This window comes from Aspergillus japonicus, assembly GCF_003184785.1.
Source record: "Aspergillus japonicus CBS 114.51 unplaced genomic scaffold BO86scaffold_9, whole genome shotgun sequence".
NCBI classification, from domain to species: Eukaryota; Fungi; Ascomycota; class Eurotiomycetes; order Eurotiales; family Aspergillaceae; genus Aspergillus; species Aspergillus japonicus.
The window spans coordinates 660,189-674,156 of record NW_020291646.1 but is presented as its reverse complement, the minus strand read 5'-3'; the positions used below and the strand labels follow the sequence as shown (position 1 = coordinate 674,156).

Genomic DNA, 13,968 nt, shown 5'->3' with positions numbered 1-13,968 from the left:
TCACATCAACTCCTTCCATATTCCCATAATGGCAGCATATCACTCAGGGTGGACCGCGCGAGCATTGTCCCTATCCTTTCCTTTCTATCCTTCATGTTATTATGTGCTCGAATGAAACCCCGTTGAACCTGAACAGGCACTGCCTTGTTTGGTTCCCCCGTACTATGGTATCTTAGCCGCTTCATATGCTCGTCAAGTTCTTTACCGCATGATCTCCTCGTATATCAAAACTGTCCAAATAGTTAGTAAAGCTCCACATGCGACAAAGTCTTCCGACTTACGCTTCAACTGCTCCTTGCTCAACGCATCCTTGTTCTTATCGAAATCAAAGAATCCCTCCGGAATTGGCGGTGCCGTAGGCTCATCCTCCGGATCGTGATACGGCTCCAGGTATGGATGACGCAGCGCCTCCTCCACCGTGATTCGCTTGGCCGGGTTAAAGGCAAGGAGCTTCTCCAACAGATCCAGGGCAAGGTCATTGCTCTTGGGGAACATGGCGCGGAAGGGAATCTTCTTCTTGAACGGGAGAGATCGGATGTATTCGCGAGCCCGTCGGGACTTGATACCATAGTAGTCTTCCATGGTTGGTGTTCCGAGGACATCAAGGATAAGAGTCAACTGGTGGTGGTCTGTCTATTGTCAGAATAGCTTATCAATTGCGGCGCCGGCATTGTGGTACTCACAGTCCTTTCCAGGGAACAGGGGCTTCCCACTCAGCATTTCAGCCAGGATACAGCCCACACTCCACACATCAATCGCCTTGGTGTATTCCTTGAACGTCAACATGATCTCCGGCGCACGATACCACCGCGTGGCCACATATTCCGTCATGAAACCCGAGTTGTCATCCGTCGATGCAGCAGACCGAGCCAAGCCAAAGTCACAGACTTTCAGGTCGCAGTTGGCATTCAGAAGAAGATTGGATGGTTTGAGATCACGGTGCAGAACGTTCGCCGAGTGCATAGCCTTCAGCGCGCGCAAGGTCTGGTAAATGAAGTATTGGCAATGGTCGTCAGAGAGGTCTTGAGTACGGATGACACGGTGCATATCCGTCTCCATCAATTCCTGTTTCAATCAGTCGCTGGGTCCTCCATGTTGCATGACTTCTCAATTTACCTGGATCAGGTACACCTCGTTGAAGCTCTCGTAATTCCGAGGCCGCTGGATATCCAAAATAGAGATAATGTTCTCGTGGTTGAAATACCGCAACAGCTTCATCTCACGTAGGGTTCGCAGACAGAACATGGAATGGTCGAATGGTGTAATCTTCTTGATGGCGACCTTCTGTCCGGAAGGCTTGTGAATCGCGGAGCTGAGGCCAATTAGTTGTCGGCTACAGCGCTCGTTCATCTGACCAAACTCACCAGACAACGCCATAGGCGCCCTCTCCGATGACATCTTGAATCTCATATTGCTCCGAGACATTGAAGGAGATCTTGCGTGATCCTCCTTGAGGAGGCATTTGTTGCACCATGGTGACAGTTATGATAGGAATTCTAAGCAAAGGTCAGTTCATGCCGACCAAAGCAGGCGTTTTGTGTGATGAACCCCGCGCCAAGTGATAGTCCAGCTCATCGCTGAGCTGCCAGCCTAACGCTGAGGAGGAGGGCTGTGGCAGGTCAACGGCCCCTAAGCATCGCACTGATGGTGGGCACGGTTCGTCACATGCAGACAAGTAGCGGATCGCCCACGAGATAACGCTTAGGGCCCATCACACATTCAAGCAACAAACACATGGCGTAGCGCTTACCAGAAGAAGCTGGGTTGGAGCGCAGTTGGAGCCTAATTACAACAAATCCGCATGCCAGGGTGTATGCGCTGGACGAGTGACCGTTGTCGGGGAATCGTGGAAGATCGGGAGCGGGGTACAGCGCGTGTCTGCAATCGAACCGGAAAAGGAAGACGCACGCACGCTGGTCTGCAGAAGTTCCGGAGTAACGTTTATCTTGAAAAGGAAATGGCGAAGGAACTCCAGGTAGGATCACGATCCAGGGGCGCAGATGGTGATCAAAGGAACAAATGAACTGCCCACACGGCGCTTAGATCGATCCACGTCACTGATGACGACCTGGACCACAAAAAGATGAGCTTGTCAATTATCCACAACAGCGACAAAAAGGACTGAAGACTGGGCCCTATTAAAGGTTCCTTGTAGAGGATTAAGAGAGAGGGCAAGAGAAAAAGGAGAAGCTTACCAGTCGTGAGGAGAGAATTGGGTTACTGGTGCTGGTGTCTCACAGGCCGGTTTCTATTTTTGGGACGGTCTGTCTTCCAGGTGTCTTCTGTCCTGGTTCTAGATCGACAACAGTGGTCAGTTTCGAGATTCTTTTGGCTAAGATACACGCGAAGCAACAAAAAATAGAGGAAAACCAACCCACGGCGTTTCGACGGAGAGGGGGGAAGAGGGGGGAGGGGGGGGGGGGAGTAGGATAGTGGGATAGTGGATGGGGGACGGATGACTAGGAGTAGGAATAGGAAGTAAGAGCAGGCGAGGGAAGGTAACGAACGACGGACAGACTAGCAGTTGGCGGTGGTTGTGGAGGGGTTGGAAGTCTTGGAGAGTGTGAGAGAGTGAGAGAGCAGAGCAAATAGTGGCAGTCGTGGAGGGGAACTAGTGTCCGTAGTGGGAAAGTTAATCACCCGCAAGTGGGGAGACAGGGAGGCTGTTGAAGATGAAAGAACGCGATTCACCTTGAAGCAACAGGCAGAACAGGAATGGAGGGCAGTGTGAGATTCCTAATAATAGGAAAGTAGAGGATAAAAAGAGTTCAGTGGAAAAGAGGAACCGAGGAAGAAGAGGAGGGAGGAGAGGAGAGAGGGGGGGAGAGAGAGAGAGCGTGTGTGGGAAGTGGGAAGTGGGAAGTTGTGTACCTGAATCGCCGTGGAGCAATAATAACTGGGGGGGAGGGGAAGGTCAGTTATCGATACGGAGGGAGGCAGCAGATAAGAAAGACCCATGGACAGTTGAGGATAAAGATAGTCAGTAGGAGGTGACTGGCACTGACAGCAATGGTCTGTTCCAACTAACAACGCTTCTCAAAAATAAGAAGAATAATAAGGATAGTGGGAGGCAACAATAAGAATAATGATGAATCCAGATGAAAGAGGAACCTTGGTTGAAGAGACGGAGGGGCCGCTGCAGTGGAAATCACCACCGGGGGGAGTCTGTGGTACGGTTTTTGGGTGGTTTTGGTTCCTGATCCAGAAATGCTGCCAGCATTATATCTACTCAGTAAATCTACACCATCAAGTCTGTCTCTTGCTCAAGGACCCTCGAGAAACCAAATCAAAGCAGATTATCTCATCAATCACAAACCAACATCATCTCACAGCGGATACAGCAGTCACTGAGCCACTATCCAACTGCAGCCCGAAGGGACTCTGCAATAACCCCAAGCAGACAATGCAATCACCCCCTCAATAAAGCCCGGTCTGAATAGCTCCATTTGTGTGGGGAGCGCGAGAGCGCAAGCAATGAACCAGCAACCAACTCCAGCAATCAAGAACCAGACAGCCACACGCCAGAAAATAAGACTTGAAGAAACGCCCGTCTCAGTTCCAACTTCCAAGCTTCCTGACGAGCTCCTCTTTCCATCCTGTCATCTCACGGCACCTGATGGCAACTGTCAATCCCCAAGAAATCACGTCTGGACCAGTGTTTCAACCCCCCCCCACGAGAGTGACGAGACGCAATTCCCTCCCCTCCCAGTCCCAAAACCCGCCACGGGCGCCAATCTCTGGCAGTTTCACCGTCTCTCAGACTCTCTCCCTGGCCCACCCAGCGCTACTCAAACCGGCTTAGTCGATGAAATCCCAGGTCAAATCCCCCCCCCCCCACTCTTTCCCTGGGCCCAGGGATCTGCTTGCTCTTTGCCTACTCTCCGTACTCCGTACTGTGACCATGATCCATCCATCACCGTGGCCTAGCCGCACAGATAGATTAGTACGCTCGTCTTATTACTTTTCTTCCAGGAGAGGAGGAGGGGCAGTGCTGTGCAGTGCTCTTCTTCCGTACCGGTCGACCAGAAACAAAACTACTGTGTGCTACTCAACTTGATCACAACCCCCGTTCATCAAATCATCATCTTCAAGTCAAAGTCGGCCCATCACTTTCTCTGAGCCCCTTCATCATCATCCCGGGAGAGGATCCATCAACTTAACTGCAGTTGGCTCGGGAGGCTCGAATGTGATGGACCGTCCGTCAACTTGCAGCCGGCTCTGGCAGCAGTTGTGTGATCTAAAGCTTACTGTGCATGGGCTGACCTGACCACTGACCACAGGCTTACTGAAGTTATTCAGGGCCCATGCAGCCCGAAAACGCCCTCACTCGCCCGAGGTTAGCACTATTCCCTAATCAACCAAACCAACCAACCACCAAGCTCGTACCCATGTCAGAGCCTCGGATCACACATTCGTATTTAGCGGTTATCGGGATGGTTGGTGAAGTTAGCATTGTGACCATCCTGATGAAATAATCTGTAGAAAACAATAAACAAGTCTACAAAGTGCTGGACAATGCATAGCTTCAACGCCCACGAGGGCGTACTTGATTAGCGAGCACATGGCTCGATATGCCGAAAAAAGGCGTCGGATCCATACACGACACCCCAACAGGCCCAACATCAACCAACCACAAGCTCCACTGAACTTTGTTGCCGGCTCTCATCACTCAAGCCAATAAAGAATAACCCCTCCAATCGAGTCCGCCACCCGAGCGAGCGCTGAAGAGAAAGCAGAAGAGAGGGGCGAAATAAGATTTTGACATAATCACAGAAATTGTATTGATGTATCTTTGGAAATGATTTACCAGTAAGGGAGAAACTATCATTACTGAACAACCTGTAGGTGTGTTCGAAAGCCTCGTCAGTCGGCGTGACTCCAAGTATAGACTCGTATGTCGATGACGGCAGAAAGGGTAATAGATCAACTGGCAGAGACAAAGGCGCTTAGGAAACGGAGCAATCAAACCTTTTCCCGCAACGAGCCCATCCATTGCACCAGACTGACGCTCTGGTCCGCACGGTCTTCCACCAACATCGTCTGCGCCCATAAGCGGAGACCCGGTTCGCCGTCTTCCTTGACCACATACAGGTGCGGCACCACAATGCTGCCCACCCCCTTCGACCGGTGGTCCCGGCTCTTCTCGATCACCGCACGCACCCGCTGACTGAACTCGTTGTCCAAGTCCGGCAGGTTCTGCTTGCCCACCCGGAGCTGCGATCGGTCCGCCAGCCCAAACACATCCTCGATCAGCTGAGGCACCGCATCGCGTCCGACCCACAGGAACTGCGTCTGGCCGTCGTCGATGAGGTAGAGGCCATACGGAACCACCCGCTCAGACGACAGGTTGACTGGAGGAGGGAGGACGATTTCGCCAGTCTGCTCATCGGGTAGCCCAGCGTTGTCAGGCATGTCGTGGAGGGAATACATCTTCGGGTAGATGTACTGGATGAGGAGGGGAAGGGGAAGCGTAGAGAGCATGCAGAGAGCCGCAGAGCGCATATCGGTGGGGATCTGGGCAGATTTGCGGAGACCGAGCTAATCGAGAATTAGATGCTGGCGGGAAATTGAGTAGGCACAAAGGATAACTTACATTCTTGATCATGGCAAGGAAAAGAACGGGGAGTGCTCTCAGGTTAGCAGGGAACTGGAGACCGCCGCCGCTCACACTTCCACCGGCCAATTCCTTCCGGTAGGTGGAGAGCAACTCCACGGCCTTGGCCTGGAGGGCGTCTCGGGCAGGTTCCAGACCGCTTCCCAGAGCCCGCTCAACGGCCTTGTGGCTGAAGTAGGTTGCGACTGCTTGTTGATCCGCCGAGGCGAAGACATCGGCCAGATTCTGGGTGGTAGGAAGCGCCAGAGTCAAAACACGGATTCTTCTCTCGCCGTTGCAAGTGGTGTGAAGGACGGCGGTCTGCAAGCAGACCACAGGTTTCGTGACTGTCTCATCGATGGCGACTTCAACCACATACGCTTGATCGCGGGGGAAGGCGGGAAAAGCGCAAAGATCGGAACTGCGGTTGAAGAAGTTTCCGTAGAAGGTGTTCATGCGGAGGCCGGTGGTGGCGCGGACACGGAGCACAGCCTCCAGACCAATCTCAGATGAAAGGTACTCGGAGAACTCGCGGGCAAACTTGATCGCATCTTCTGGGCGAGCGGCGTTCCAGCCCGGATAGAAGTACGTTTGTCCACCAGTGTACCGGGGCAGGTTGCTGAGAGACGCAACGTCCTGGTATTGAGAGGAGAACAAAAACATGTCAACAGAGACCTGTGCCTTAGAGCATTCCACGGCAAAGCTCTTATAGAAGCTGTTCGCTGTTTGCAGAAGCGCATTCTCCTTGCTGGTGCCAAGAACCTTCTTGTCTTCTCTCATGGTGAGAGAGCCGTGGCCGATATTAGGCAGAGAAGAACTGAGCACGGTCATCTTACCGCCCACAGGGGAGATCAGTTTGTAACCAGCGCGCAGAGCGGACCCCATGGCACAGCCGTTGCTCTGGGTGTTCTGGAACATCTCTTGCAGCTTGTCGAGGAACGACTCGATGTTCTCCCGGCATTCGCTCAAGGTCACCAGAAGATCACCCGGAATGGGCAAGAAAGGCTCGTCCAAGTCACTAACAACCAGCATTCTAGGGTCAGAGTTGTCCGACCCATCCCGAGGGATGCTAAAGTAGTGGAGGCTGGAGTCTACCGCGATGAAGCCGAGTCGGGTGCGGCGGTCGGCGTTCGGGATCCGATCGAGACTCTCCTTGATGCACCGTGCGCTTGTCGCGAGCAGACCATTGGTGACCGAAGCATAGCTGACATCAATCAAGAACAGATAAACTAACGGCTGAGGAGGGCGAACCATGTACTCCTGAGGGGCAACAAATTCCACGACCGAATGGTTGAGATCAGCCCTCAGCGACCGGTCTGCAGGCTTCTGGAGAGCAGTATCCCAGTCAAAGGCTTGAGGTACGTCATTAGTCAGGTTGCACATGTTACAACGCCAGCGGTGTCCATGGTCGAGGAATGTGACGAAGGGATTGATATAAGAGCGGCAGCGTCGGCAACGGGAGATGACCTGATCGGGAATGACTGGGATGGGGTCTTCGGAGTCGTGCAGCGCTGCATATGGCTGGATGACAAGCGCGAAGGGCAGCTTGGACTTCTTCAGGAGCGAGTGCGTCGTAGGAACCGCATTCAATGTGGAGCGAACGTATTTCGGGGGGCAATTGGCATAGGGAGAGGGGTAAACGCTGGTCTAATGAGCGAAGTTAGCGTTTCCGTCCGTGTTATGGAGAACGGTTATGGAGAACGGCCATGGGCACTTACACCCGGCGGCAGAACGATAGGAGGCGGGGGGTAGTCGAGTTCGGCAACGTTGAACGGCTGGGTGAGGAGGTCTGTAGGATAGAGCTGGTTGAGAGGGACTGCCCGCGGAGCCTGGGGGGCTTGAGCCACGGGCTGCGGCGGCATCAAGTGTGGATCGGTGACTCCCATAGCACCGAATTGCTGGGTCATCTGTGCGACCGGCGGGGAGGCGGGCGCCCCGTAAGTTGGGGCAGCGGCGTGCATCTGAGTAGGGTCTGCGTAGGCGGGTTGCTGGTATCCCGCAGCCGCTGGTGCTTGCGCCGGGTACGCACCATAGCTACCACCGGCCGGTAACTGGCCTCCTAAGGCAGCATTGGCGCCGGAGCCGAAGTCGAAGGCTTCGCCTGCATATTGTCTCTTCTTTCGTGCGCCAGCCTGGCCCTGCCCCGCGGGCTGTTGTTGTTCGGGAGTTCCGTAACCAACAGGCTGACCGTACCCTTCTTGGGGAGGATAACCCCCTTGCGGTGCTGCCATGGAGGTCGGCTGTGATTTATGACTGTAAACGGGTATAGTGGGAGTTGTGCGGGATGGTTTGTGAATCGTTGCAAGGTCACTGGGGCCAAGGGGCGATGGTTAGTCGACAATTCGAAACAGGTGGGAGAGTTTAGGGAGGGGAACGGAGAGCGACTGGGTACCAATGACCGGGGATAGATTCACCAAACCGCACGGGGTTGGAGAGGCTCTGAGAGTCAAGCAGGAGAGCACGTAGATGTGAGACTCCGGCGAGAAAGAGGGAAATGCAACCAGGAGAAGATAGGTGGTGAGTTGTGTCAAAGTCAAGGGCGCAGCGTAATTAGGTAGAGTCGTAGAGTCGAGTTGGTAGTGACCAGTGGATGGTGGATGGTGTACGGTGGCCTTTGCGGCTGCCGCCAACCGGCCAATCAGCACCTCACCGCATCCGAGCCCGACTTGCTCCTTTACAAGCAAGCTTCCTCTTAGTTATACCTTCAACTCTAAAACTCGTACTCTGGAAATGATCTACTGACGATACTTGGCTGTGACAATACATTTTGGGGTCGAAATTCAGCAGTGATTGATGGTGTTCGACATATGACTATGGATGCCTCTTGCAAGCTGTGTGGTGTGGCATAATGATCTCATACTATCTAGTACAGTTACTAAGAAGATTTTCACCTGGGCATGGGGTATCGCTACCATGGATTGATTAGTTCGTGCCCTTGTCTACTAGACCTAAATGACCTTTGCTGCTTGTCACTTTCAACATCTTCCTGCCTTACTTCGTATCCAGGGGTTCTGTCCTAATCAAGTGTTGTTTCTATATAAATATCAAAGACAATGGCTGGCAGGGGGATATTGGGATCGGCTGATTGTGGCAGAAGTGGCAGACAGAGGTGACTGGGTCGGTATCAAAGTTGAAATCGCCATCAGAGTTGTAGTGTATCAAGAACTAAGTATGGATATACAGTCTCTATCAAGTACTGCCATGTACTCGTAGTTCCCACATGTGCAGGCGGGAAGACGAACAAGCACGGAGAACGTGGGCGTGGTTGCCGTGCCAACAGCGGTGACCGCTGCCAGTCGCACCACAACGCAACGAGGCTATCCCTGTCGCTTTCGTCAATTCGAGCCCATCTCGTCATCAACGGCCCTTCACCACCACTCGCACTCCCTTGTGCAGAATCCGCGTTCGATCAATTTGTTTGCTGCGCTGTGGTCTTGTCAACGAAAAGTCAATTGTGCAACTTTTGTACTAGAATCTGGCACCGGCCTAATATTGCGACGTTGAGCGACAGTCCCGGTTCTTACGCCCACCCCAACCCATATTTGATGACTTTAATACCCACGCCTTCAAGGTTCGGAGCATAATTGGTCGGCACGGTCGGTTCAAAAGGGCACGAACAACCTGGACAAGCACGAACTTTCGGTTCCATTCAATATTTGAGTTTGGAAATCAGTGTACTTTGGTTGTGCTGGCACATATTCCATAATACACAATGAGTGTTCGGGTCGTCGCACGTATTCGACCTCTGCTTAAGTCGGAGCGCGACTTGGACGTCATTCTTCGCACTGGTCCGTCTGCCCACGGCGCTGACAAGAAGTCCACCACCCAAGAGAAAGGAGCATTGGCAACACTGAGGGATAGGGATACTGTTGTACGGATCCCAAACCCAAAGAATGAGAGCGAAGAATACTCCTTCCAGTTCAATGCTGTCTACGAGGCGGAAGCCACACAGCAGGAGCTGTATGAGGCTGAGGGTGAGTCCTGGGAATTCAAGTCATGGAATATACCCATCTGATTCAATGCACAGTTGCACCGACCGTCAAACACCTCTTCAACGGTTTCGATGTCACACTTTTCGCATACGGAGTTACGGGTACAGGAAAGACGCACACCATGCGAGGCGGAAAAAGCCTGGTTGATAGAGGCGTTATCCCTCGTCTCCTCAGCAGCATATACAGGCGCAGCCGAAAAATGGAGAAGGAAAGCAATGGCGAAACCACGGTCAACGTTTCTTTGAGTTACTACGAGATCTACAACGACAAGGTTTTCGACCTGTTCGAGCCGCCAGAAAAGAGAACATTGGCAGGCCTCCCCCTCCGTGATAATGGAGGCAAGACTGTGGTTGTGGGCCTGACGGAGAGACCATGCCACAACCTCAAGGAATTTGAGATCTTGTATGATCAGGCAAACATCAACAGATCGACGTCTGCCACCAAGGTGTGTACCCATGCTCTTCAATATGAAGCTTGATTGCTCACTTCGCTACAGCTAAATGCCCACTCATCACGATCTCACGCCATCCTCTGTGTGCGCGTGACAGTGAGCACTGGTGACAAAACCTGCGTCAGCACTGCGTCAGCCATTGATCTTGCCGGCTCGGAGGACAACCGTCGGACTGACAATGACAAGGAGCGCATGGTCGAATCTGCCAGTATTAACAAGAGTCTATTTGTCCTCGCTCAGTGCGTGGAAGCGATCAGCAAGAAGCACTCTAGAATTCCATACCGCGAATCGAAAATGACTCGGATCCTCTCTTTGGGCCAGAACAATGGGCTGACGGTCATGATTTTGAACCTCGCCCCTGTCAAGTCCTATCACCTGGATACAATCAGCTCCCTCAACTTCGCCAACCGAACGAAGAAGATTGAAGTGCGCGAAGTGGAAAATGAACCCATCTTCAAGGGACCCCCCAGGCCGGTGGCACGGCCTTCAATCATGGGCACGCTGCGCCAACCCTTGCGCCCTCTGACTGCATCCGTCAATGTAAACCTAACCACAACGGCAGCCAAAGACGCTGCGGACCCTGGCGAAAAGCCGCTGAAAGCATTCCACGTCTACTCCGACAAGTCACAACCGCGCTACTCCACCCAGTTCAAGAAGCCCGATTTACCGAAGCGTACATCTCTCAGCGCTGATACTACCGTTCGAATCACGAAACAGCCCACGCGTCTCGCGCAACCGACTCACCAGCAGCCATCAAAGCAATTCGAGGACTTCTCAGCCGCGAGGATTGAGGAAATGGTTGAGAGAAAAGTCGAGGAAATCCTCGCTGTGCGAGCGGTCAGCGAGCAGTCACGACAGACGCAAGTTCGCGAGCTCAATGAGCAAGTGCAACGCCGCTTGGAGCTTCTCGAGCAACGGATTGAGGGCTCGGAAGATGCGCGAGCGGAGGGTCTGTCATACCTTCTCATGGCCAAACAGCACCAAGGCCGTGGAGAGGACAACTTTGCTCTCAAGATGTACCAACTGGCACTTCCATTCTTCCCCCAAAACGAGAAGCTAGCTCGGAAGATCGCCAATCTGAAGGAACGTATTCATGGTAAATCCCACACGGACACCCCAGCTGTCGACACGACCAGCAGCACCGTCAATTCTCACCCCAGCAAGCGTGACTTCGGAAGCATGCTGTCCCTCAAGAAGCAACCCGTCGCCAAAACAACCCTTAAACGCACCAACGCGGACGATTCTGACGCAGACTACGAGCCTGCCGACGACGAAAATACCCAGCAAGTAGTTAATCAAGACGAAGAGATCGAGGAAATCGAGGTCGACCTCGAAGAGATCGCCCATGCCCGGCGGCGGAAGCGCACCCGCACTAAAACCCCCATCGATATGGCCGAAGAATTCGAGCCTCCATCCCCAAGAACCATCCACCTCCTCTCCATCATCAACTCCCGTGACGTGAGTCAGATCAAGCTCCTGAAAGGCGTGGGGGTCAAAAAGGCCGAGGCCATCGTCGACTGTCTCTGCGAGATGGATCAGCATGTCGAGAGCCCGGAACTGGAGCAAGAGCAAGCCGCCGCCGCAGCAGCTCAAGTCCACATCCACAGTCTCGCAGAGCTGAGCAAGCTGAAAGGAGTGGGGCTGAAGAGTGTTCAGAGCATGCGCAATGGCGTTTTGGTATAGAAGACTTCTTCCACTTTTTGTCAAGCGATATTTGGATTTCCCTTTGAGAAGGCAGGATCTTGCCATCTTAGGTCTGCATTTTGCGTGTTCGCTCTCTTTTTTTTTTTTTTTTCTTTTTCCTCTTCTGCATTTGCACATATGCATTTTTGGGATTAACCATCATTGACCCCATCGAGCGAGGGCGTTATTCTGGAGTTGGAAGTCGGAAATAGGAGTTCGAGGGAAGAATCTTTGAGTTACATGATTTGAAATTACTTTACCATTCTTGATTAGGAGATACGCCCACTCTTAAACACACATATACTAGCTAGCAATATGATGATTGGACACAACATTTTGATCCCGTACCGTCTATAAATTCCCTTTTCCCTCTCCCTTCTGAATTACCCCGTCATTCATCCTTCCCCCCACCCCGGGAGAATGATAATCAAACCTTCTTGACGACCCTCCCCTCACTAATCCACAACTTCGCGAGACAATAAAACACCACCCCGGAGAACATCACCACCGCACAGAAGACATTCAGCTTGAGATACGACCCGCGCAGGGGGTCCGGGAGCAGGGCGCCCGCGATAGGCGTGCCGGTGAGGGCGGCGAAGCTAACCAGGAAGAAATACGTGCCGCTGCGGACGCCGATCTCGCGGATCTCGGAGATCTGGGCGACGAGGGCCGGGGCCAGGGAGACGGCGGTGCCCGAGCTGAAGCCGTAGAAGGCGCTGAAGAGGATGGAGGGGACGTTGCCGTGCGTGGGGAGCCAGACGCCCAGCACGAGGATCACCGACAGAAAGGTCATGAGGATCATCAGGTTGAAGCGGCCGAAGAGGTCGGCGAGGTAGGGCGGGATGATGCGGCCTGGGGTGCTGTTTTTGAGGGGGGCTGGTTAGGTTTGGGTTTTGGGCTGGAAGGGGGTTCATTTGGGGGAGGGGGCGAAGGTGGATGGGGGTGTTGCTTTGGGCCAAACGAACCTAGCGGCATTCATGATGGGAATCAGGTACGATGCTAGCGAGGCCGACATGCCGTTCTTCTGCGCCTGGCTGGGGATGAAGCTGAAGGGGAGGAACATGCCCCAGAAGAAGCAGAAGGTGCCGGCGGTGGTGAGCAGGAAGGGGACCTCGCGGAGGGGCCGCGCGAAGTCGCGGAAGTGGAACGGCTTGCGGCGGTGCTGGAGCCGCGATTTCAGCGTGCAGTTGGCGATGACCAGGCAGAACAGGATCAGGAACGCGCAGATGCGCACCGCCCAGCCGAAGTCGAGCTGGTCGAAGAGCCGGGTCAGCATGATCGGGAGGATCACGCCCCCCAGGCTGGCGCCGCTGGTGGCGATGCCGAGCGCGAGCGCGCGGCGGCGCCCGAACCAGGTGCTGATCGAGTTGATGCTGCAGTGGAAGAGGGCGCTGGTGCCAATTGGGCTGCAGAGGCCCTGCGCCAGGAGGAACTGGTAGTACTCCGAAGAGATGGAGATCATCATGAGGCCGAAGACGTGGAAGAAGGTGCCCGCTAGAACGATGTAGCGGGGTCCGAAGTTGTCGAAGAGGATCCCGACGAAGGGGCCCTTTGGGGTCATAGATGGCTCCTGGTCAGTTGCAAGGATGCGTAGGGCTGGCGTAGGGAGAGTAAACGGCATCGACGTACCCCGAAAAACATCATGAAAGTCATCAGAGACGTGACCCATGTCACAGTGCTTGTGGACTCGTCCTTCAGCTGGTGTGTCTTGTAATAATCGATGAAAATGCCCATGCCTGCGTTCGCTCATCAGCAACAGACCTCCACCCAAGCGATGATATCTTCATGTGCTGCGAGCCAGGAACTCACAGTTGACCCAGCCGAAGCTGACGAACATAGCGCAGAAGCCACCCAGAACAGTCAGCCACGCGGCCATACCCCCATCTGGAGCTCCCTGAGGCCCTTGTGCCAGCTGCGTCGTGGCCGCGGCAGCTCCTATCTTCTCCACTGAGTCGATCGTGTTGCTACTTCCTTCTTGCGCCGCCTCGAGAGGACGTTGCCGCCCGTCGACACGCTCGTCCTTGTCGGGTTCACCGTCGACCTGCGTGGTTGAAGTCGATCCATGGCTGTGATAGAGTTCATTGATGTCCTCCGCGGGAAGCTCACTCGGAAGGTCAAACTCGTGCGTTCGCATGTTGCTCGTCATCGTGCCCAAAGGCCTGGATACTCGTGTTCTCGTGGGCCACGATTCTCGTCCGTCCGACAGGTCACTTCAAGGGAGGCAAGGTAACCCTGCCACTATTCTTGTC

General features: G+C 53.8%; 4 protein-coding genes across 4 annotated transcripts; 1 reads left to right on the top strand and 3 right to left on the bottom strand.

Annotated features, from left to right (window-relative positions):
• Positions 1-201: 201 nt before the first annotated feature.
• On the bottom strand, positions 202-1,474 carry BO86DRAFT_306718 (mitogen-activated protein kinase; the record flags this gene model as incomplete). Its single annotated transcript, XM_025667708.1, has 5 exons — positions 202-230; positions 282-629; positions 684-1,065; positions 1,117-1,312; positions 1,365-1,474. 5 exons carry the CDS (start codon positions 1,472-1,474, stop codon positions 202-204), a joined length of 1,065 nt encoding a protein of 354 aa, XP_025530361.1.
• A 3,286-nt stretch (positions 1,475-4,760) lies between these two features.
• BO86DRAFT_387080 (COPII subunit SEC24) lies at positions 4,761-8,153 on the bottom strand. The gene is made up of 4 exons (XM_025671494.1): positions 7,986-8,153; positions 7,312-7,903; positions 5,594-7,240; positions 4,761-5,538 (listed from the first exon to the last, which is right to left on the bottom strand). Exons 2-4 carry the CDS (start codon positions 7,822-7,824, stop codon positions 4,963-4,965), a joined length of 2,736 nt encoding a protein of 911 aa, XP_025530360.1. The 5' UTR covers positions 7,825-7,903; positions 7,986-8,153; the 3' UTR covers positions 4,761-4,962.
• An 817-nt stretch (positions 8,154-8,970) lies between these two features.
• Positions 8,971-11,790, top strand: BO86DRAFT_356991 (kinesin family protein). The gene is made up of 3 exons (XM_025669688.1): positions 8,971-9,567; positions 9,621-10,030; positions 10,082-11,790. Exons 1-3 carry the CDS (start codon positions 9,306-9,308, stop codon positions 11,717-11,719), a joined length of 2,310 nt encoding a protein of 769 aa, XP_025530359.1. The 5' UTR covers positions 8,971-9,305; the 3' UTR covers positions 11,720-11,790.
• A 200-nt stretch (positions 11,791-11,990) lies between these two features.
• On the bottom strand, positions 11,991-13,634 carry BO86DRAFT_333557 (MFS general substrate transporter). The gene is made up of 4 exons (XM_025668817.1): positions 13,529-13,634; positions 13,349-13,455; positions 12,685-13,268; positions 11,991-12,579 (listed from the first exon to the last, which is right to left on the bottom strand). The coding sequence occupies exons 1-4, from the start codon at positions 13,593-13,595 to the stop codon at positions 12,147-12,149; spliced, it is 1,191 nt and encodes a 396-aa protein (XP_025530358.1). The 5' UTR covers positions 13,596-13,634; the 3' UTR covers positions 11,991-12,146.
• Between the last annotated feature and the right edge of the window lie 334 nt (positions 13,635-13,968).

Bases quoted from the DNA above. Each gene is read 5' to 3' on its own strand.
- BO86DRAFT_387080 (XM_025671494.1), bottom strand. From the start codon at position 7,824: ATGGCAGCACCGCAAGGGGGTTATCCTCCCCAAGAAGGGTACGGTCAG. The intron at 7,241-7,311 runs GTAAGTGCCCAT...TTCGCTCATTAG, and splicing joins CTATCGTTCTGCCGCCGGGT to ACCAGCGTTTACCCCTCTCC. The intron at 5,539-5,593 runs GTAAGTTATCCT...ATTCTCGATTAG, and splicing joins TCCTTGCCATGATCAAGAAT to CTCGGTCTCCGCAAATCTGC.
- BO86DRAFT_356991 (XM_025669688.1), top strand. From the start codon at position 9,306: ATGAGTGTTCGGGTCGTCGCACGTATTCGACCTCTGCTTAAGTCGGAG. The intron at 9,568-9,620 runs GTGAGTCCTGGG...TTCAATGCACAG, and splicing joins GGAGCTGTATGAGGCTGAGG to TTGCACCGACCGTCAAACAC. The intron at 10,031-10,081 runs GTGTGTACCCAT...ACTTCGCTACAG, and splicing joins GATCGACGTCTGCCACCAAG to CTAAATGCCCACTCATCACG.
- BO86DRAFT_333557 (XM_025668817.1), bottom strand. From the start codon at position 13,595: ATGGCCGCGTGGCTGACTGTTCTGGGTGGCTTCTGCGCTATGTTCGTC. The intron at 13,269-13,348 runs GTACGTCGATGC...ATGACCCCAAAG, and splicing joins CTTTCATGATGTTTTTCGGG to GGCCCCTTCGTCGGGATCCT. The intron at 12,580-12,684 runs GTTCGTTTGGCC...CCTCAAAAACAG, and splicing joins CCCATCATGAATGCCGCTAG to CACCCCAGGCCGCATCATCC.